The 22451-nt window shown below is 37.7% G+C and overlaps 1 protein-coding gene across 3 annotated transcripts in view; it reads right to left on the bottom strand.

Annotated features, from left to right (window-relative positions):
- Msr1 (macrophage scavenger receptor 1) overlaps positions 1 to 16314 on the bottom strand; it is a 60846-nt gene extending 44532 nt beyond the window's left edge. The window contains exons 1-4 of one of the 3 annotated variants that reach the window (XM_085680207.2): positions 13046 to 13188; positions 10457 to 10599; positions 8540 to 8645; positions 6483 to 6596 (exon numbers count right to left, since the gene is read on the bottom strand). In XM_085680207.2, coding sequence (XP_085536333.2) covers positions 6483 to 6596; positions 8540 to 8645; positions 10457 to 10471 — 235 coding nt within the window. In that variant the 5' untranslated portion in view covers positions 10472 to 10599; positions 13046 to 13188. Of the gene's footprint in view, positions 1 to 6482; positions 6597 to 8539; positions 8646 to 10456; positions 10600 to 13045; positions 13205 to 16130 lie in introns of those variants that run through there. The other 2 variants (XM_048456602.3, XM_085680206.2) reach the window with 2 other exon arrangements.
- Positions 16315 to 22451: the final 6137 nt, after the last annotated feature.

Here is a 22451-nt window from a genome sequence, read left to right as displayed (position 1 = left end):
TGTTACTATGTTTTTTAATTTAAAAGCATGTTATATTTCTGTGTAAAATTAGCTCATTGAATATAATCATATATCAATGGTATTTTGATATGGTCTATAACAGGAAACACTATTATTACATGTCAGTCATTCTGTATTTCTTAATCAATAAATTAGACATACAGGCCAGCTCAGGCACCCTCTCCTCCACTGCCCAAGGTCCTAGCTTGGGTCATCCCCGTGGACTCCTAGGATCCCCTCCAGAGCCAAGCCTCTTTTCAACTCCAAAATGGCTCCTTCAGTTAAGATATCTCCTTCCCTGCTCCCATATCCATCCTTCCTCCATCTCAATCATTCCACTCCCACAAGCTCTCCCCAACTCTCCTCTTTTCCCCTCTCTCTCCTCCTCTCCCCTTCCCCCCAGCCCACCCCCATGCCCCCAACTTTTGCCTGGTGATATTGTCTGCTTCCAATTTCCGGGAGGATCTACATAAGTTTTTCTTTGGGTTTACCTTATTAGCTTCTTTAGGATCATGAACTATAGGCTCAATGTCCTTTGTTTATGAGTAGAATCCACTAATAAGTGAGTACATACTATATTCATATTTTTGGGTCTGGGTTATCTCACTCAGGTTAATGTTTTCTATTTCTATCCCATTTACATGCAAAATTCAAACCTGAACTGGCCTTATCCCGTAGTGAGACTGATGAATATCTTGAATATCATCATAGAAACTTCATCCAGCAATGGATGGATATAGAGACAGAGACCCACATCAGAGTACTCTCAAGGTCCAGTTGAAGAGCAGAAGGAGGAAGAATATGAGCAAGGAAGTCAGGACCATGAGGGGTTGGTTTACCCACTGAGATGGTGTGCCTGAGCTAATGGGAGCTCAAAAAATCCAGTTGGACTGAAACTGAATGAGCATGGGATCAAAAAAGGACCCTCTGAATATGGCTGATAATTGGGACAGACTGGGAAGCCAAAGATAATGGCTCTGGGATTTGTCTCTACTGCATGCATGTACTGGCTTTTTGGGATCCTATTCTATTTGGATGCATACTTTCCTAAGCCTGGATGTAGTGGGGAGGGCCTTGGACTTCCCACAGGACAGGGTACCTTGCCCTTTCTCAGGACTGGAGGGAAAGGGGAGAGGATGTATGGGGTTTGGGAGGGAAGTGGGAGGAGGGCAGGAAATGGAAATTTTGATCAGTATTATTTATAAAGTAATAAAAAACTAGACATACAGTATGTTTGCTTGCTACAGATAATCATATTTATTAAATTCAAACTGAGAAGCAATTTTTTATGTAAAACTTAATCAATTTAATGTTTTACTTATAGAGCACCTCTGTGTGAACTATCAGTTGAATAAATGGCAATAAAAGTGTATGCCTCATCAAGAAAACTTTTCTTTGGAACAGACAGAGATAACTACACAATACCACTATCAATGAAAAACCATTGGAAAGTTTGATTACAAGCAATGAATCTACAAAACACTGTCATGTTTAAGGTTCAAGGAACATCACAGAAGAGGACACATGAAGATTGCAAGAGCCAGAAGATCAGGGGCTTCTGTGAAACTGTGTCTCCTAGTAACATCAGGAGATGCAGCTGTAAAGTCTTACCCACATGACTGCCCAAATAGGAGCGGAACAAAGAGGACACTAACTAAGCAAGCAAATTAAATAAATAAATAAAATTTGAACTAAAGATTACTCCCTGAAAACAAAGGAAGATAAAGAATGTCACAAAGACGAATACTAGTGAACATAACAAAACTGCACAAGGAACATCCCACAAGTCTCAACCCTGCACAAAAATGCACAGGCCACTGAATAAAACTAGGATCAGGAGAGGTGCCCCTGCCCAGGAACGAACACAACAATTAGTTGCCCATTACCAAATGGTCAGACTTAGAAACATAAATACAAGTAGCACATGGACTACTCAATAGGTTATGTTTGGGAATACACATGTATATACAAATACATGTATGTAGGAAAGAACAATTGATAAAAAGGAGATCATAAGTTTGAAGAAGCTTGGGGATAAGTATATGGGAAGGTTTGGAGGTGGGAAAGGGGAGGGAGAAGTGTTGCTATTAAAACACAGTCTCAAAATTAAACAAAGTAAACTGGATGGGGAAGGGATTTTGTCCCTAACAATAATAAACTTTAATCAACAACATTTAAAAAACTGTTTCAAAATTGTCCCATGGTGAACATTGCTTCATTTAGTCAGCAGTTATGACGCAAAATTTTTGAGTGGTATACACTGGATTAACATTTAAGACTGTGTTGATGAGCAGCGACATTGAACTAGTGACTAGTGTTCAAGCTTTCATTTCACCATCTGTGCAAATAGAGTGTTAGTACTACTGTTACCAACAAATGAGTATATAAAAAGTGTATAGATCATTTTCTATGCTTCAGGATTTAAGTTTCACCTTATATTTACATCCTTAATATTGATAAATTCCATTATAATGATATAATAACTATATATAGTATAAATATATTACTTAAGTAAAAGTAATTAATTAACAAATTATACTAAATATATTAATATGTTGTATAATATAAAAACATTCTTGTAGGGAGCAGTGTCAGTAAACACAACAGTTTGTGCTTTATTTTACAAAATCTATGCTCTACTTGCTTCATCATAGAACTTTGCTTGGAAAACAAGCTTTACTTCACATAACAAAATAGTGTTTTTTCTCAGCATAGAAAAAAGCCTGATGTTGCTAAAGGCTGCACCAACTATGATTTTAATTTGACAACATAGATATGAGCTGATAGTAAAGGCTTTATTTATTTACTTTAACAACATACTTTTCCTTGTCTCCTTAATGATAAATAAAACTAACTTCACCTTTACTTTATTTAAAAATAGCTCATTCAAGTGCTGGAGCAAGGAGCTTTATGGTACTTGCTGGGCATGCATGTGAACCTTCGAATCTAGACTTCAACAATAACTAACTCTGGCGGCCTTAATGAGACTGGATTTCAAACACTCTTATATTTATTGTTTTGATTTCCCACTTGGTATTATTGCTAAGGAAGGATTAGAGAGTGTGATTTTTGTGGAAGAAGAACATCCATAGAGGCATGACTTGAAGTTTCTAAAGACTTGAGCCTTTCTAGTTAGCTCTTTCTTGCTCGTGGTTGTGTCTCAAGCTGTGAGGTCTTAGAGTCATGCCTGCCTCCTTCCTCCCATGCTCTTTGCCAGGATGGTTATGGACTCTAATACTTACAGTTAAAGTAACTGTAAGCTTCACATTAATGCTTTTTTTTTATAAGTTGCCTTGCTCATGGTGTCTTATCACTAACTAAGCAAATTAAATAGGTAAGCAAAAATGTAAAGTAGACATTACCTCCTTGTAATACAGATACATAAAGAACGCCACCAGGACACAGCCAAAGGACATGCCAATGTAGACAGGAAAAAACCCATGAGTCCACAACCTTACCCAAAGAACTTTAGGCAACTGAAAAAGCTGGGAGTAGGAGAGGTGGTCCTCCCCAAGGAAGAACACACGAAAAGGTGGTACAGTGCCAAGCAGCCAATACTGAAACCATCCACACAGGTAATATTATGTAGAGTAAGCAGGTTATATTTTAGGACTATAAATCTATGTATATATATACATATATGCAAGTAGTAACAATAGTGAAAACAGGGCATTAGTTTTAGAAGAGTAGGGAGGATATGAGAGGGTTTGAAGAAAGGAAAGATAAGGTAGAAATGTTAAATGTAAAATTATATTGTAATCTCAGAAATAAAATCAAAAGAGAACATGAGAGTTCATATTTTCTAAAGTGTATTTCTTTTCATTTGTTTCTGGAGAGATGGCATTATGTATCATCTCTATTTTACGCAAAAGAAGTCAAACTTTTACTCATAGGCAAATACCTAGGGAACTGGTGATATTTGATTCTACAGATCAGATTTACTCTCTCATGTTAGCAATACCGTAGTCTATCCAAAATTTATATTCCTTAAAACATGAAACAGCAATTTATGCACATCCATTCTAGAACATATCCTTTTGCACTGCTCCAGTCTTATGCTGTTATTTTTCTGTCAGGAATGTGTCAATTTTTTTTTTAAAAAAAGCTGTCACATATAGTAGACCATGAAGAGAACAAACAACTTTTCACACGGGTGTTACTTCAAATTTGCATAGCTTTACGTCCACCATTCTGCTTCAACGATCAATTCACGTGTTGCACCAGTACTTTCGGCAATCTACATTTGTGATCTACTGATATCCCGTCTGTCTATGCAACATATTTTAACTTTTTTTTAAAGGATATTATGACCTGGTACTAAAAGTTACGAGTGCACTAATCTACCTATTATTGGTACATGACAATCACAACGAGTTTTGCTTAAAATTCTAGTGAATTTGGTACTGGTATTAATTTACAAGATTAGAATATCCTGTTCCTTATATGTGTTAATAGGTTCCTACTGTAATTTTAAGAAACAGAAAATCACACATCAATTAATATCTATTCCAGAATAAATGTTTAAATTAGTAATATTTCCTAATGACTCAAAAACTTTGAACTTGATTACAGGCATGGATATTAGAAATGTCAGTTCTCTTCATTCCATAGCTGCCATTTGCTTACTGTTTGCTTTGGTTGTTATATTTGGATGTTTGTTTTCTCTGCTTTTCATGGCTAAAACAGGAGCTGGGTTTTTTTTTGTTTTTTTTTTATTTTTTCTTTTGCTTGTTTGCTTGTGGGCTTTTTGTAGGAATATTCTTTTGGCTAACATTATGACAATTCTATTTTCATATTTTTCTGGACAATCATGTTTTATTATAATAACCAAATTACAACGGGAGCCAGTAGACAAGAGAGGTTAGGCCCCAAAGCCATAGATGGGAGCACATGCTCCATTACTGAGGAGGTTCAGTTTTCTGGGATGGATAATGAGGATAATTATAGTGTCGGCTGAAAGGGTAATTGAAGAGACATATTAAAATAATATGCTGAAAGTTTAGAGCCCAGTGCTTGGGCATAGTAAATGATGTAAAGTGATTAAATGATAGCTACTTTTACAATTGCTGTTGATTTCCTTAGCTTTTCCTTCTGAGGAGAATTTTGAATCTGTTTTTGAGATACTCTCTCAAAAGTTTCATTTTGCATTTAGGAGTATTTTCTTAGGGAGATTAGAATGCAGATTCAAATGAACTTTTCCTAAGCCTTTCTCTTGATGGTGCAAATAGCAAATATGTGTGGGGGTATCATGGAGAAAACAATGACAAGACCAGCGAGTTTGAAAATCAGCTGTCTGGAGAGGTAGTTCAGTTGGTAAACTGCCTTCCTAGTATGCAGGTCACCCCGACTTCCATTCCAGCACCATGTAAACTGAATGTGTTGGTGCTGTAATCTTGGTACTCAGAAGCAGAGGCAGGAAGATATGAGCTCAAGGTTGTTCTTAGGTACATAGCAAGGTAGAAGAGACAGCCTGGAATAAAGGATTTATTCAGGAAAAAAAAATATTATCTGAAAATGTTATCCCTGCACAAGCAGACTTCTTAGAGCAACCCATGTCCGGAGAACATCACAGGGAACCCAAGTTGCAAATCCTACTTTAAAAAATCCTAATGGATGTTGCAGTGTAATTATTAAAATCTGTTTAAATAATAAAACATTAAATACATTGATTAGATATTGCTGTGTTTTAAAAGTATATTACCATCTGATTTTTGCATTTGAAGCATAAAAATTTTCTGAAAAACAGGCAGGCATGTTTTTCTGGGATAGACATTGTTAGAGTAAATGACCATGCTTGCTTTCACATTGACACACACCTCAGAAACAGAATATTAGATTCCCTAAACTATTTGAGAAGACACTGGAGACCCGCTAAAGAACCATGGTTGACTTCATTCTCTTTAAGGGGGCATTTCTATTATGCAGTAGTTGGAATTTCAGGAGTGCTGCAGTCCAACACTAGAAGTGTTAAGAACTATTGAGTATATTCTACTTTTGAAATAGTCTAAACCTTATCACCGCACTTTCTTTTTAAAAAATAACAGAAAGTTTAATATAAAAATCCAATTACATTTATATGTAACAGCAATGAGCAATGGCAGTGTAAAATTCAAGTTCATTAGATTTGCAAAAGCAAGAAGAGAATCTAATCTCAGTCATGTCTACCAGTACATGTACATGATATATGTCAAACTCTGAAAGAAGCTAGCAACACTCTAAATAAGTGAAGATGCACCCCATGCAGTATTTTATGATTGCTTAAAATTACAGACATGCATACATGCACACACAGCCACACACGGCTTAAATGAAATTTTGCCCCTTGGGGTGAAAATACTCCCGCTGCCCCCCTGCATCACATCTGCCGAAATCGAGGAATGTTTTACATACGAAGTTTCTTTATGAATCCAATACAAAACTGCTCTAGTTCTGTTTTTACAATAAGCACATGAGCAAAGTTTCCAGACTCTAGGATACTGTACCTGCTACTATCCCAATGAGTGGTATTAGAACTGCAAACACGAGAAGGTAGAGGGCCACTAGGGCAGTTTTGAAGGACTTCAGCTTCTCCTGAGGGGAAGAGCCATTTTTAGGATCTAAAACAAAGCAAAAGAAAATAGAACAAAACCCCAGCCTGTTATTAAAAAACAAAAAACAAAACAAAACAAAACTTATTAAAGTCTTGGTAACAGGTGCTGGGTATAAGGTTTAGTAGATGAAGAGCTTGTTGTACAAGTAAGAGAGCATGACTGTGTATGATCTCCGATTTGTACATCTCACATGGTTGGACTATATCACACAATTTTTTAAATGGGACAAAAAGTGAGTCACATTTTGACAAAAGTTCAGAATACATCAGTGAAACCCATCCTCTGGATATATGAGAATGTAATAAATATACTTATCCATTTGACATACTTTCACATAGAACAGGAATTTTTATAAAGGGCTATGGATTGCAGTGGGATTATGCTGACACAGAGGGAAAATGATACATTGTTTCCATATTTATTGTGTAGGGAGTATGTGTGTGTTCATGTATGTGTATGACTGCCTGTGTACGTCAGGATTTCTTTGAAGGCTCATGGTCAGTACTTAGATGTCCTCCTCTATTGTTCTTCACTCTTCCCTTTGGAGAGAGGGTCTCTCATGGAACCTATATTTTCTTGGTTTGACTAGACTGGAGACCAAGGAGCTGCAGGGGTCTGCCTGTATTTGTCTCCCCAGTGCTCTGTTCAGAAGAGTGCTCTGCCACCCTCTGCTTTCTACACAGGTTCTGAAGAACCAAATTTAAGTCTCTCTGCTTGCACAGCCAGCACTTGACTGAATAAGCCACCTCTTAAGCGTCTTCCTAAGAGAGTTTTATATAGCCCAGGCTAGCATCACACTCACTTTGCAACAAAAATGGCCTTTAACTCATGATTCTCTTGCCTCTACCTCCTAAGTTCAGGAATTATAGATATGCACCACTTAGTTCAGCTCTGTTCAATCCCATTTTGTGAGACATGGAAAGGGAAAGAAACGAACTTTTAAAAAGGTACAGTCAAGAAAATAGTAAAGAATGGAAATGCAAAGAACAACCCGTTATAAAAACAAGTTGGAACTGTCTGTATTTCAGTCTGACTAAATGGGAATCTCGTTTGTGCACCTTATGTGCGTCTGATGCATAAGGAGGTCAGGGGTCATCCGGAACTGGAGTCACAATAGTTATGAGCTGCCATGTACTTGCTAGGAACCAAAGCCAGGTCCTTTGAAGGAGCAAGTGCTCTTATACATGAAGTGACAGGTTCTCTCGCTGAACCTGGAAATTACAGATTTAATTAGATGGACTGCCCAAGAAGCCACAGGGGTTTTTCTGTTGCTTTCTCTCCCACACTGGAATTACAGGTGTCAACTACCACATCTGATTTAAAATTGTGCATGTAAACTCATGGGTTTTGCATGCTGTTTCCTCTACCTGAAAGGCTTCTGTAATTGATGCTTCCTTTTTCACCCATCTCCTCAGATATGGGCTTTAAGGCTTAGTAGACAGAGAAACAATTATGTTCTGTCATCTCAAGCCTGGGCAGAAGCTGGCGAGCACTGTTTCTTCTGTGTTCCTGTCCCAGTCTGATTCATCAGTTGTAAGTGGAATTTTTATCGTCCAAAAAGATATGCAGAAGTGCTAGCTCTAGATAACTATGAAGACGATTTTATGGAACTAGGGTTACTGCAGATGTCGTCAAGTGTAAATAATGTCTGGTGGTGTTATAACTCTTCTGGTGACTGGATCTTTACAAGGAGAGAAAGAACATACATAGGAAAACAAACCCTCTGAAGCAGGAAACAGAGGTGGCAAGGATTCACTTAAAAGCCAGGACTACGAAGAATTACCAGAAACCACTGAGGCTGGGAAGAGACATGGCCTTTAAATGACCTTTGTCCATTTGGATACCTTGATTTAAGGTTCCTAGGATAGATAACTGTGACACAACAAATAAATCTGCCCTGATTTAAGCCACCCAACTCAGGACCTGTGCCACTGTCATTTTCTACTTACTGGGAGGGAGCAATGTTGTCATTGAGCGAGCATCAAATTTTACAGATTCTGAGTAGCTATCAGCATCCTCTGATTCATCGGGGAAGAGCCTCTGTTGCTCTATGATCTGTTAAACACACACAGAATACATGAATCCCATATGAAATTGCTGAGGTTTCTCATGGTGTTTTAAGTCATTTATAATTAATATTCAATTTTAGCACACACCTCATATAAAGCACTGTATTAATCTTTCTCTTGACTTTTCAGTGAAGTATTAAAAAGTTAAATTTATAGGGCTGTGTGGATAGTTGCCAATAAAACATCTGCTCATCAAGCATGAATACCTGAATGTGGATGCCTATCATCCCCCCAAAAGCTAGATGTGGCACAGTTCTAGTGATCAGGTATGGAGACAGGAGGATCTCCAGCAGTATGATGGCCAGTTAATGTAACCCACTAATGAGTCTCAGAGAGAGTCAGGGATCCTGTCACAAAAGAGATGGTGCAAAGAAGCAGGAGACAATATCCAGCATTGACCTTTGGTTTCCACATACAGGTACACGCACATACAGGCTCACATGTTCAGCTTCACCACCTCCAGACGTGTACTCACATGCACCCAAACATGCACTCACACATAAGTTACAAACACGTGAAAAACATATTGAAGAGGTCTGATTCTGGAAGACTCATTGTGCTGTTCTCGATGGAAAGGCATCTGTGTTTACAGGCATGTGGTCTTTGCATGTGAAGAGGAGTAGACTTACTTTTCTTTCTTTTTTAAATGAGTTTGATTTTACTTTATTTCTTTTTTTATTAAAAATTTCCACCTCCTCCCATTTCTCTCCTCCTCCCCCGACTCACCCTCCCTCTCCCTCTCCCCTTCTAGACTTACTTTTCTAATGACAAAAAGATTCAACTGGCAGAAAAATAACTAGGTAAAGAGAAAACAAATGATTTCCCTTAGAACAAATAGCCCCATGTTTTGGGACAAATATTTCCTGTGACTTTCTGGATGGATTTGTTAAACACAGCTTAGTGAACCAGACTTCCTTGCCAGGGCATCTGCTTATCTGTTTAGAAAGATAAAGTCAAGTAATTAGATTTAAATGCACAGGAAAAGGTAATTTTTCTTTCTTTCCCTTCTAACTGGCGCTCTCTCCCTCATTTCCTCCCTTGTCCTCCTCCTCTTTTCTTTCTCTCTCCTCTTTCTCCCCAACTCTTCTCTGTTTCTTTATATGTTTACATTCCACAACATAAGTCTGTCCTTATGTCATTTCAATTCAATTACTATTCTACTGAGCAATATATACCTTTATCTCTAGTGGCAGTTTTCAGTTGTCAAAGACCTTGAATGTCTTAATATGGAGCTAAATGAGCCACCATGACAGACTTCCTGATATCTGAGTGGAGAGGGTCAATAATGTGCAAGTCATAGTGAGCGGAGCAAAAGTCTGGCCTGGGATTGCACATTGAGGTGACACTTATGACAACATTGCACTGTACATTCAAAAGGTAGCAAAAAGAATCCTGAAAGTTTTCACTAAAAGGAAATATTTAACATTATTTTAATTCAACACAATACATACAAATTACCACATAGTACTCACTAAGATGTACACTTTTATATTTACATTTATAAATTTAATTATGACCAAGATTAGCTCAGTGGTGAAACACTTACCGAGCACGTAACAGGTCTCATTCTTACTTCCAATTATACAAAATATCTTAATTAGGTTTTCTATTGCTGCAATAAAACACCGTGCCCAAAAGAAAGTTGGAGAGGAAAGAGTTTATTTGGTTTATACTTTCACATTGCTGTTCATTTGCCAAAGAAGTCAAGACAGAAACTCAAACAGGGCAGGAACTTGGAGACAAGAACAGATACAGAGGCCAGGTGGTAAAAAATTGGATGGAAAAGTGTTTGCTCACTGTTACTGGAATCATTTTGTTAATCGCTGTCACTGGTCCTTCTCCAAATGAATAAAGAAGGCTCTAGCATGCCCTCTTGAGATATCCTGAATTCATTTTCCCTTCAATGCAACGGAAACATTGCAGGCCATTCACTCTATAGCCTGTGGAGGAATGTTTATGAACAAAGATGAAGACACTTGTACCTGAAACATACTTCTAGAATGTAAGCTGGCAGATCCGTGTCCGGTTTTGTCCAACATTGTATTACCAGAGCTTAGGGCAACTTGGAATTTTGAATATCCTTTATAAGTGTTGAGTGGATAACTGTTAGACTTTCTAAGACTCTAATCTCACGCATTTGTCTTTGCTTGCCAAGTGAGGTGGACATTTAGAAAACCAGGGAGCTGCAGTGGTAAGTTCTTTTGCATACGGAAATTCTTCACAATTTTTGTTTGCAATCCAGATTCTGTGGGGGATTTTACTTTAATTCTAGGGTCCCTCAGTACCATCCTTGACCCTGTATGAATGTAACAGGCTCCGCAAGAACTTAGTATTTCAATTCTCTTTTTATTTTTTAGTATTCATCTTTTTTTATAGGAAATATCTTGTCATGCCTTGAAAATTCATATCCTGATTGACAATCTGAGGCAGGCTTATCTTCTAGTTTAGGCAGCCTGAGCTTCCATGAAAACCAAGGTGTATATTTCCTAGCTTTGTCTCAGCCTCTCCACAAGTTAGAACAGTAACATGAGGAAGATGGAGCCAGACTGAAATACTTAGGATAAAATTGTACTAGAGTTATTTTTCTTTTTCTGTATATATATTTTGCTGTCTTTTGGATTCAGAAGTGGACTTGCCCCTTAGGGCTTAGGAACACAAACTGCCTCTGTCCTGGTCCTTGTCTGCAATCCTTTGATTCTTGTGAGTCGCAACTGACCACTGGTTTCATCCACATCCTACTGACATTTTTCAGGGACATATTACTAGCTTTAGGCCAGGGTGATGTGAATGTGGGAGATTAGCTTGATAGGAAGTTTATCTAACGTAGGTTTTACCCTCTAAACATCAATAATAGTTTTTAAATCACCGAATCTCTGATTCTCTCGCAGTGTTATTCCCAGCTACTGAAGTTTCTTGTGGGAGATATAGGAACTATGTCTATTCCCTCCTTTTAGAGACTAGTGATAAATGAAAGCGTAATTCCAGAACAGCACAGTTCACACTGGGAAACAATGAGTTTATTGGGCTTACTTAAAGAGCATGGCTGATGGTTTGTTTTTGTTTTTGTTTTTTTTTTACAGAAACATGGCTGACTTCAATGAAGCTCCTCTGGATGATGGCTTCCTGTGCTTGCATAGATGAAGCCTCCTTTCCATTCTAATTATGAGCCTATATGCCTTAGACCATCCCTGAGTTCACAACACCACTTGCATAACTACATGCATATAGCTGGAAAAGAGTCCAGATACCCTGGTCACTGTCCAGAAGCCTTCCCACTCCCTCATTCACACTTTGAAGAAAGGATGACAACAGTCCACAGGCTCAACGGTGACAGACGCTCACAAGTAGGCACAGAGGATCTCAAAGATGGCAGCAGTGTGTCTGGGAAGACAGCAACTTCTAATGCTCCCAATCTGCATCCTTGTATTTTTTCAAACACAGTATTCTCCTTGACACCCACATTTCTCTCTGCATTCTGAACATCGACTCTGAACATAGATGTAGCGATTTCATCACTGTGGGCAACATCTGCTCTCAGCAATCTACTGCTGGGATGCCTTTAATAAACATTCATATTCGTGACAAAAGCATCTTCATGAACAACAGCAGCAACAAAAATTTGTCCCATTCTGGGAGAATTCTCTCAATTTACTCCCGATAGCTTTAGCCCTTTAAAGTGTGTTGGAAGGAAGAGAAACAGGAAAATAGAGAAACCTTCTTTTCCAAAAAACAAAACTGAGAAACAGAAACTTGCGAAAAAGCTTGATTAGTAGACAAGTAAGCAAAATGATCCTGCATTTTCAGATACAGACAAACCTTTGGTTATGTTCTGTATGATTTTGCTTTGAGACAGTGTGTTACTAGCTCAGCCAGTCTTACCTTAACATGCACTCTTCCTCGCTCAGACTCCTAAATGCTGTGATTATTGGTGTGCTATTGTGCCTTCCCCCATACCTGGACAGTGAGCTTGCCAGGCTTAGCTCTTATCCTTTTGTCTCTCCCTATTTGCTCCCCTGATGACCTCAGTGCTTGCATTTCAGATCCCCAGAGCCATAAAATGAGGATAAAGATAAAGCAAAACAGAATAAAAATGAAACATTACATACAAGAAAACGACAATGTTTTCCAGGATGATTGGCCTTCATAGATCTGTATGTACCTCAAGGAAAGTTTATATTTCTTAAATGCAAAATTTAAAATTTCTGCTTTTCCATGGAAAATGGAAAATGTTTCTTTCTGGCTTGTGTGAAGTTAGTTCCCTAACACAAAAGATATCACCAGTGCATCCCACCTCACCCCAAAGGAATTTATTATTAAATTTATTGAATTATTTTAACTTTCTTCTGATTATTACTATGAAAATTTTGTAAATGTTAGAGCACATACCCAGGTTGAGTCCTTCCTTGTCAGCATTCTCATGAGATGCTAAATGCACTTTCCGAACACCAAACAACTTCACATCAAGTGACTTTTCCCACTACACCCAGCTGCACTGATAAAGGATCGGGGAGTTCTTTGAGCTTGTACAATCTATTAACAGAGTGTTCCCATGAGAAGCAAAACACTTCTCTGCCATGTCAGCTTTTTATAAAGGGTCAAAAGTTCATGGAAGTAGCAACAGGAAAGCCATATGAAAGAACTCCATGATTAGCACAAACCACAGTCCTCATTTTTGTTTTCCATTTTATCCTTAAAACAATGAGGGACACAAAAGCCTGAGGAAGAAGTCAACTTCTACCATCCTGTCGTTTTGATACAGTAAGATGCCATCATTCATCACAGGTCACTTCCGTCTTTGAGCATATGTCTGGATTTACACAGTGAGCACTGCAATGTGCATATTGATGGGTGTAACACATTTCCCTTAGAAATCATGTTTTCCTCCTTCTTTGATTTTCTTTTTTAAATTTAAAGTAATGAATTACATGATATTTAACCAAATATGAGAATCTATTTCTATAGACAGTTTCTTATTCCCCCCTCCCCTGCTTTCTGGAGCACATGATTTTTCCAATATAAACTTTGATGTCATAGCTATTGTGAGTTAGATTTATTCTTTTGATATTCTTTTGTTGAACCCCTAGACTAAGTGAAAGCTACTTCAAATACTGGCATATACTGTGGTATAATACCACATATGTTTGAACAATATGTAAGTGAGGAGATTATACATCGAATTCATCACCATAGACTTGCTTAGATATTATCAAGAGTTGTGTTATTTTTAAGACATCTTTGTTTTCATGTTAATAATTATTGTAGAACAGATGTTTCTGCTCAATCATTTCTTAATTACTGTACCCCTTAACTATTGTCTGTTCATATCCATTGCTTGAACAATACAGGGACACTTTCTTAACCCATATGTAACTAAGCAAAGGATTTGTGTTTGTCATCTATTAACTATCTGTTGTCATTGTTGCTGTTATTGTGCTAGCATTGGACTAGCGAACAAACGTCTGTTCATCAAAGGGTGGTTTAGGTGAACTATACCCCCAACACTCTTTTACTTTTAATTTTGAAACAAGATCTCACTAAATTGCCCAGGCTGACCTTGAACTCACACTGTAGCCCAGGCATGCCTAGAGCTTGTTGTCTGACTGCCTTGGCATTCTAAGTAACTGGATCACAGACTTGTGACCATGCTTACTGTCACTCTCTTTTCATATTCACTATGCAACATTTTTTCTAAGGTTATTATTTTAAAATATTAAGGTCGAATACACTGAAGCAATTTGTCCCAATGTTAAGAATTTGCTTTAGTATATTTGACCTTACTCTTTTAAAATAATAACCTCGGTTTTATATATAAGTAGTTGACAATTTGTATCATTTTTTTAAAATCAATATATTTGTGCAAGCATTGTTTCCATGCTGAAGAGATGAGTGTGTAAGAATTTCTGTTAGCAATTGACCATATATGTGCCTGATGGTAGTGATAATTATCCTTTGAAATAGAAAGAGCATCAAAGTTTGAATCTAAGACCAGAAAGTGACTAAAAACATGTGATGAAGATACATTTTATAAAATTATCAAAAAATAAAAGCAGAAAGATAAAGAATAAAGCATTAACAAACATGCAGAATGGAAAAGAGAATATGCCATATTTTAGGTAAATGATATTTAAGAAACCAAGCACATATTTTAACAACTTTGAATTGTAATTTTATATATGTAAAATATATATTCATATATATGTATATCTATGTAAAGGAATACTACAAAGGATAAAATCATTTTAAGCTTGCTTGGTATGCAGAATAATATGCCAATATATAACTCAGCACCTCTTTGCAATTCTGTATTGCCATATTAGACTTACTTATTTTAGCTTCAAGGCAGCTTTGTGAGCTATAAAATCAGATTTTCTCTACTTTTCTCCTTAGGACACTAACACCTAAATGGTTTAGGTACTTACTCAGTGTTATATAGTTGGAAGTGAAGTGGTGGACTTGAAGAAAAGCAGACAGTGTACTTATACAATGTGAGCTCTCAGCTACTACCCTAAACATTCATCATTTCAGCTCCATGACTATTCTGTACCAGTTTCGCATGGCCAGTGATAACACCAGCCCAGTTTTCTGCTGTGTAAGCCTTACTCATCAATCAATATCACTCTAAATTGCAACATCTCCATTAATTTATTTTTATAGTTCTTTCTCTTTTTTAAGTAAGAGCCCCTCCTCTTCATACAGTAGTTACTTATATCAGTTTTATTCTATATAGGATGCTCAAATTATATTAGTTGTGCTTAGGCATAAGCGTTATATTAAGAACTTCAAAATTAAATGTATTTTATTCTTTGTATCCCTTCCCCATATGCAATTCAAAAAATATCTTCAGGAGAGACTCAGACAATAATCACTCTATGAGGGGCTGGAGAGATGGCTCAGCGGTTAAGAGCACTGACTGCTCTTCCAGAGGACCCGGGTTCAATTCCCAGCACCCACATGGCAGTTCACAACTGTCTGAAAATCTAGTTCCAAGGACCTGACACCTTCACACCAATGCACATAAAATAAAAAAAAGATAAATAAATCATAAAAATTTAAAAAAAATCACTCTATGAACAAGCCAAGATTAATACAATCATCTGGTTAAAACCACACACGTCACGTGAAGAGAAAGGAACAAGCTAATTTATTAACCATACTTTGAACAAAGCCAACATTCTAGCAAAACACACATAGTTACTTTCTAAGCTGACTATAAAGTAGTTTGTTTCGGGCATATTTATTATGTTTTCATTAATGAAAACCTTGGCAGGAATTTTTGCTGGTATCTTACCTGTTAAACAGCAAAACCAAACTATTAGTGATAGAAGAAGAACTGTGCAGAAATTACTAATCAGCACTCCCTCTTTCTTTTTTCCTCTGTCTTTTTCTCTCTCCCCTCACACACTCACATGTACACAGACTAGATTCACACCATCAATAGAAGTAATTTCAGAAAAAATGAAGTAAAATATACCTCTTTTGTCATTGCTGGTAAAGAAGACTGCAGTGATTTATCTGCTTCCCTCTCTTTACAATTGAAACCTAAAATCTTTATCACATAGTATTTCAGCATCTGGCTCACAAGGAAAGGAAATGACACAGTTGTGTGTTGAAAATCCTTCTTTGAAATGTGTTTCAATAGCCGTCTCATCAAGGCACAAGTTTGCAAAATCTAAATTTGTCAGATAACTCATTCCCCTTTCCTCACAGGATATTGTAAAAAGAAAAAGGGAAGTTAAAGAAAAAGAAGAGCAAGAATTTTGTAGCAGAGTTCAAAATTAACCCCATACCAGTCATCCCTGGTGTATAAGTTATGTATGACCTCTCCAGCATCTGTTATTTCCCATTGCATTGTCTTGCAGTCATACAGTGCTGAGAGAAGAAACCCCCCCTTTTTTTCTCTTTGCCATTCTTTTCCCCTGGTCTTTTTAGAAAGAGTAAAGCAAAAGCATAAAACAAAATATAAGGAGAGTCGTTGGCAACAGCACTGCTGCTCACTCCAGCTCTCTCTATAATGGTGATAGCAGTATCGATTTCTTTATTATCTAAAGCAAGCTGAAGCACCAGCTGAATGGAAAGGAAAACCCTTCACCTTTCTGACACGAGGTCAGTGGTTTGTACGTTCTGTTTTGTTCATTCACTCACATTCCACAAATTCAAATATGACACAATTAAAAATTCAATATTGCATTGTTAAGCTTTTATAGCTATTATTTCTGAACGGAGACACATAGATTATGTTCCACAAGCAATGGTTGCTGCTCCAAACAGAAGGAATCTCGCTTCTTCTTTTTAAAATAAAATATTCTTCCTTCATACATTACATCTCTGCAGCAGCTTCCCACCCTGCACACTTGCCAGCACCCACCCCCTGTGCCTGTCTCCCCTCCATATCTACTGCTCATCCCTTCCCCTTCATAAAAGAGGAGGCCTCTTGGGGTTATCAACTGAATACAACATAACAAGTTACAGTAAGACTAGGCATATACCTTCTTATCAATTCTGGGCAAGGCAACCCATAGAAGGCAAAAGGTCCCAAAAGCAGGTGAAAGAGTCAGAGACACCCAGCTCCCACTATTAGGAGTCCCACAAGGCACCAAGCCAACAACTGTAATATATGCTGAGTATCTGGCCTAGGTCCATGAGGGCTCCCCAAGTTGCCATTTCAAACTCTGTGAGCCCCTATGAGCCCTGTTTAGTTGATTCTGTACACTATCGTCATTAGAGGCTTCTTCTGGCATCTGATCGAGCACATGCTGAAAACCAGAGTCAAACATTAGGCAGAGAGAGATTTCAAATTGGAGATTTTCATGGAGTTCCTCCCCTTGGAGCTTGGAACCTCATGGAAAAGGGGGAGGAATAGTTGTAGGAATCATGTTTCTTAATCAACAATGGATCAAATCAGTAAGCCCAAAGGTACCTGCTATCAGTTGACAATGTGTGGTAGAAATAAGTCAAAAACATTTGAGAAAACACAAATGACAATGTAATAGTACTAGTGTTTATGATAACAGTATGGTGAACCCATTCGAAAGGTAATTATTAATATACTAAGAGTGGGCAGGTGTATAGCTAGTGGTAGAGCATTTGTGTAGCATTAGCCAAGGTGCCTTGGCTCAACCCCTGGCATCATGTCTTTTTGAATTAAAAGAAAAATAGCAAAAGAAATATTTAAATGGGGCATATAACTTCTAGCCATGATGTTTTAAACAAAAAGTAGAATTATAAATCCATCCACACTGAACTAGCCCCAAAACTATTGGACTATTTCATAGATACATGAAAGAAGTTTCTCATAAAATTTTAAAGAAAAAGGAACCGTGAACTGACACAAGATCTCAATCATTTTCCTTTATTATTATTTGTGAATGAATACGATTATAGGGCATGGGGCCTGTGATATTGGGAGTATAAGAATCACATCCTTCCCAGGCATGACAATGCAGGCCTTTGAACCTAGCATTCAGGAGACCGAGTAAAAAGATACAGAGTTCAAGGTCCCCTAGGCATCTAGTGAGATCTTGTCTCAGGAAAAAAAAAGACTTTCTATGTTGTTAAATGGAGATAATATTATAAGATCTTTAACATCACACTCAAGGAGTCACCAATTATGACACCGACTTTCCAACTTTCTTTCTTTTTTTTTTTTTTGAGAACTTAGACTCGGATCAGTTGCATGTCTAACCTCTCTGCAACAGCATTATATATTTAGTTGTACTTCACAGTGCTAACCACTTCCCGTCTTCATTGTTTCCTCATTTCCTCGTTTTCTGGTTAATCAAATTGTTCATGTAAAAAAATCCTATTTCTTCTACAAAATATGCATTATACATACATTTTGTTTGCATTTAAATATGCTTATCTATAATTCTATAATGTGTTATATTATATTATCTATTAGATATCGCATAATATGGTACAATATTTAACTCTTTACCAGGAAATCAGGGAGAAGACTAAACTCAGATCGAGGGCTAATTGAAATTGTGGAAGGAATGAGGAAGGTCTAAGGACCTGGGGCTTTACTGTCTTATTTACTTACAGTCACTCTGCCAGGCCTGATTAAGAAAGTGTGGTAGGCCAAGAAGAAGACTCAGAAAATAAGGGTGCTTGCTCCCACACTTGACCACCTAAGTTTGACTCCCAGGATCCACATGGTGGAAGGAGAGAACTAATTCCTCAAACTGCCCTCTGACCTCCATGTGTGTACTGTGAAGTGTCATCCCACCCATCTCCTCAAAACTTAAATGTTCTTTAGAAAGGAAGTATGGCTTTAAGACATAATTAAATAAAGTTTCAATATCCTTGAGCTATGAGTTACTGGAATTGGTAGTCTAATATTCTGATTTCAGACTGTTTCAAAATACATTATTTCTTAATCTTGGGTCAGCGTGTGTACCATAGAAGGGTGTGTGCAATCATCATCAGAAGCATTGCATGGAAAATCAATCACAAACTTAGGCGTATTTCATGCCTTTGGAGTGGTCACCTATTATTAGTCTTGTGATACATGGATGGATCTAGTCACTTTAGCTCTTCTATCTTTAAACATGTATCTACAGTGAAGACTGCAGAAGAATTGCCTGGTATTCAGTAAAAGTTCAACATCAATTAGGGAACTGGACTGGAAAAGCTGAGTTGAACGCTTTAGGGTTCATTGCATCCCAAGCTTAACAGCATAACATTTTATATTCTCTAAGAGCTACTTGTATGCTAAATTTGCATCTGGTCATTAGTTGTAAGAGATAAAATATGAGATACAGAGTCTGGAGACAAGACTCAGGAATTCACAGTATATACTGCTTTTCCAGAGGATCCAAGTTTGATTCTAAGCACTCATGTCAAGTGGCACACAGCTTTGTGCAATTTCAGGTCATGGCATCTAATGCTTTCTTCTGCACTCCACAGATACTGCACTCACATGCACACACACACACACACACACACACAGAGTCACAAACACATGTAATAAAATAATAAATGTATGTTTTGACATAAACATATGATATTTTCTACTAATATTTGTGTGTTCTGAAATCAAGCAAATGAGTTCTGACTTACATACAGAGCTTGAGAATGCTGGAATGGTCATATATATATGTTCAAGTGAATATTATGACTATATAGAAATAGCAAAACAATGCAAAATGTTGGCAAATACAGAGAAGTTGAGCAGAAATTGGTTTACCTCAGGCAGAATCCATTGGAGGCTCAAACTTGTAGGAATATAACATAGAAACTCCTTTTTAAAAAAGAAACTATGGACTGCTCTTTTGAGCCCCAAAGCCTACATTTTGCATTTGTCTCCTTTAGTCTTCTTTAGATGTTTTACTGTGAGATTTTTACAATGTTCTGTTTCAGACCAGAGAAGGAACACAAATCTGAGTTTATATTGGATTCCAGGAGCAGTACCAATCATAACTATATTTATGACAAAGGACAAAGACAATCCCCACAGAGCTGTCACAGGACAGATCGCACCTCACATTCTGTCGAGCATCAGCGAAGGCACATATCAAGTGCAAAACACTCTACTGGAGCAGGAGTGATCATCTTAGGGAAACCAGAGGACTAGCCTCAGGAACCAAGCACGTCTAAGAGCCAACTTTCTGAGTTAGAGCTGGGATGAAGATCATGTATGTCCCTACCTTTCCAGGACCTCTTCTCGAAAGACAAACTTGGGACCGCTGGACTTTTTCTCCTTATTGGGATCCATTGGGTGCATCTCTCTCTGAACTAAATTATTTTATTATTTGCCCCTTTAGTTGATAGGTTATTAGGGTGCTGTGATGGTTAATCTTCACTGTCAGCTTTAAATGCCTCTGAGAATGTCTGTGTGGGTGTTTCCAGAGAGATTTCCGTAAAAAGGGGGGAAGCCATTCTGACTGCGTTGGGCCACCATTTGACAAGCCAGATGGGGCTTCAGGGCTGACTCAAAAGGATGCCTGCTAACTGCTAGCAGTTCTCTCTTTCTTAGCTCCTAATCTCTCAATGTGATCCGATGTTGCATGCACCCATTGCCAAGTCTTCCTCCTCATGTGGTTTCTTCTTAAACCACAGCACAAATGAAACCTGTCTTGCTTTTGGTCAGCTATTTTGTCACATAAATAACAAACATCACCAATATAAAGCCTGACTAACTTTGGGTATCTGGTGAGTCCTAGTCGGTTGATGCTGATGGACTCAGCATTTGTCTTATAACAAGTACACTTAAATATTAATTTTGAAAAGTAACAGAAAGCTGAGATAAGCAAAATGAGATATTCTAGAACTTATGGCTCTTAGGAGCCCCTAAACATTCATGATTTTACCTAAAAGCAAAACAACAAACAAACAAACAAAAAATCATGACTGTGTTCATGAGGGGGTCTCAGGAGAGATGGCTCAGTGGTTAAGAGCATGGGCTTTTGCCAGGGTCAATTTTCAGTTCCTATATGGCAGCTTTACTACCCTCTGAAACTCCAGCTTCAGTGACTCCAACATCTTCTGGCCTCTTCAAGATCAGGATAACAACTGGTTTATAGACACACATGTGTATGTTTGTACACATATGCTTTTATAAATGTAATCTACCAAGTCCATGTAATATCATTTGTATGTATATTGAAGGTAGTTTTTAAAAGGAAGTATATAGGAAAAGTCAAAACCAAAAGAGAAAGCAAAACGAGAGTATTATAGAGGGGGTTTTAGCTTCTGAAGGCTTTTACTACAGGGAACATTAAGCAAAGACCAACACCTCACTAAAGCAACCTCACATAAGTGTATTCTAAACACCACAGCCCACACGGTTCTTCAACAATTAAGGAAGTATAAAATAAGCATTTACAAAACGATAGTGGCGGATTTCCTTGCAAGATCAGCTATCACAGCAACCAACATCCCCGGTTCCCCCTTTCCTTACGATTACACTTTACTAAAAAGAACCAGAAATGTAAGAAAAAATGTGGATATGAATCTATTGGGGGTACTATTTTGAACATATGAATACACATTGTACTGAATTTAGGCAAGTATGATTTCAGAATCCTAAGGAAGGCAGGGTTCAGTTTAAGAAAGTTTAAGTGCAGTTAAAAAAAAAAAAAAGTCCACTAAGTAAAAACCTAAGAAACAGCAAGCAAATGCTTGCCCAGAAATGCTGAAATCTTGAGATGTCAACCTTTGGATTTCACAAACAGAATTCAGGGTCTGCAGAGGTGTCTCATTTTGCAAGGGATCTAAGGACCAGAGTTTGATACCCAGCACCAGCTTTAAGGCTGATCACAACATGCTGAAAGGCAGAGGCAGATGAGTCCCTGGGGCTCACCGTGCAGCCAGTCTAGCTCGTTGGGATAACTTGGTAAGGTTACCTGTCCTCCAAACATAGTAGCAGCAACAAAATATGGAGAATGATTAAGGAAGATACTGATATAGAACTCAAGTTTCCATACAGATGCACACTCATACGTGCACACATATGTGAACATACGGGGGGGGGGAGAGAGAGAGAGAGACAGAGATGGAGACAGAGACAGAAACAAAGAGACAGAGAGAGAATGCGCAAGCTATACCTTGGATGAGTGGATTGGAGTGAATTAGAAACCATTTATTCTACAAACATTTCATGCCTTCCATTTTATTTGTCTCTATTTTAAAATTAGAAAATTTGACAAGAAGTTCATATATTCTCTAGGGTTGCCAGGTCAATAACAGAATATGCTATCAGAATGTATATTCTTTGAAGTTTTCCCCACTGAATCACCAGAGTCACTTAGACCCTCCATAATCACACACAATGGCATATTCTATGCATCTTCTC

This window comes from Myodes glareolus, chromosome 23 (genome assembly GCF_982192425.1).
Source record: "Myodes glareolus chromosome 23, mMyoGla1.1, whole genome shotgun sequence".
NCBI lineage: Eukaryota > Metazoa > Chordata > Mammalia > Rodentia > Cricetidae > Myodes > Myodes glareolus.
Note: the sequence above shows the minus strand (reverse complement) of the source record. Positions and strands in the feature narration are given on the sequence as shown.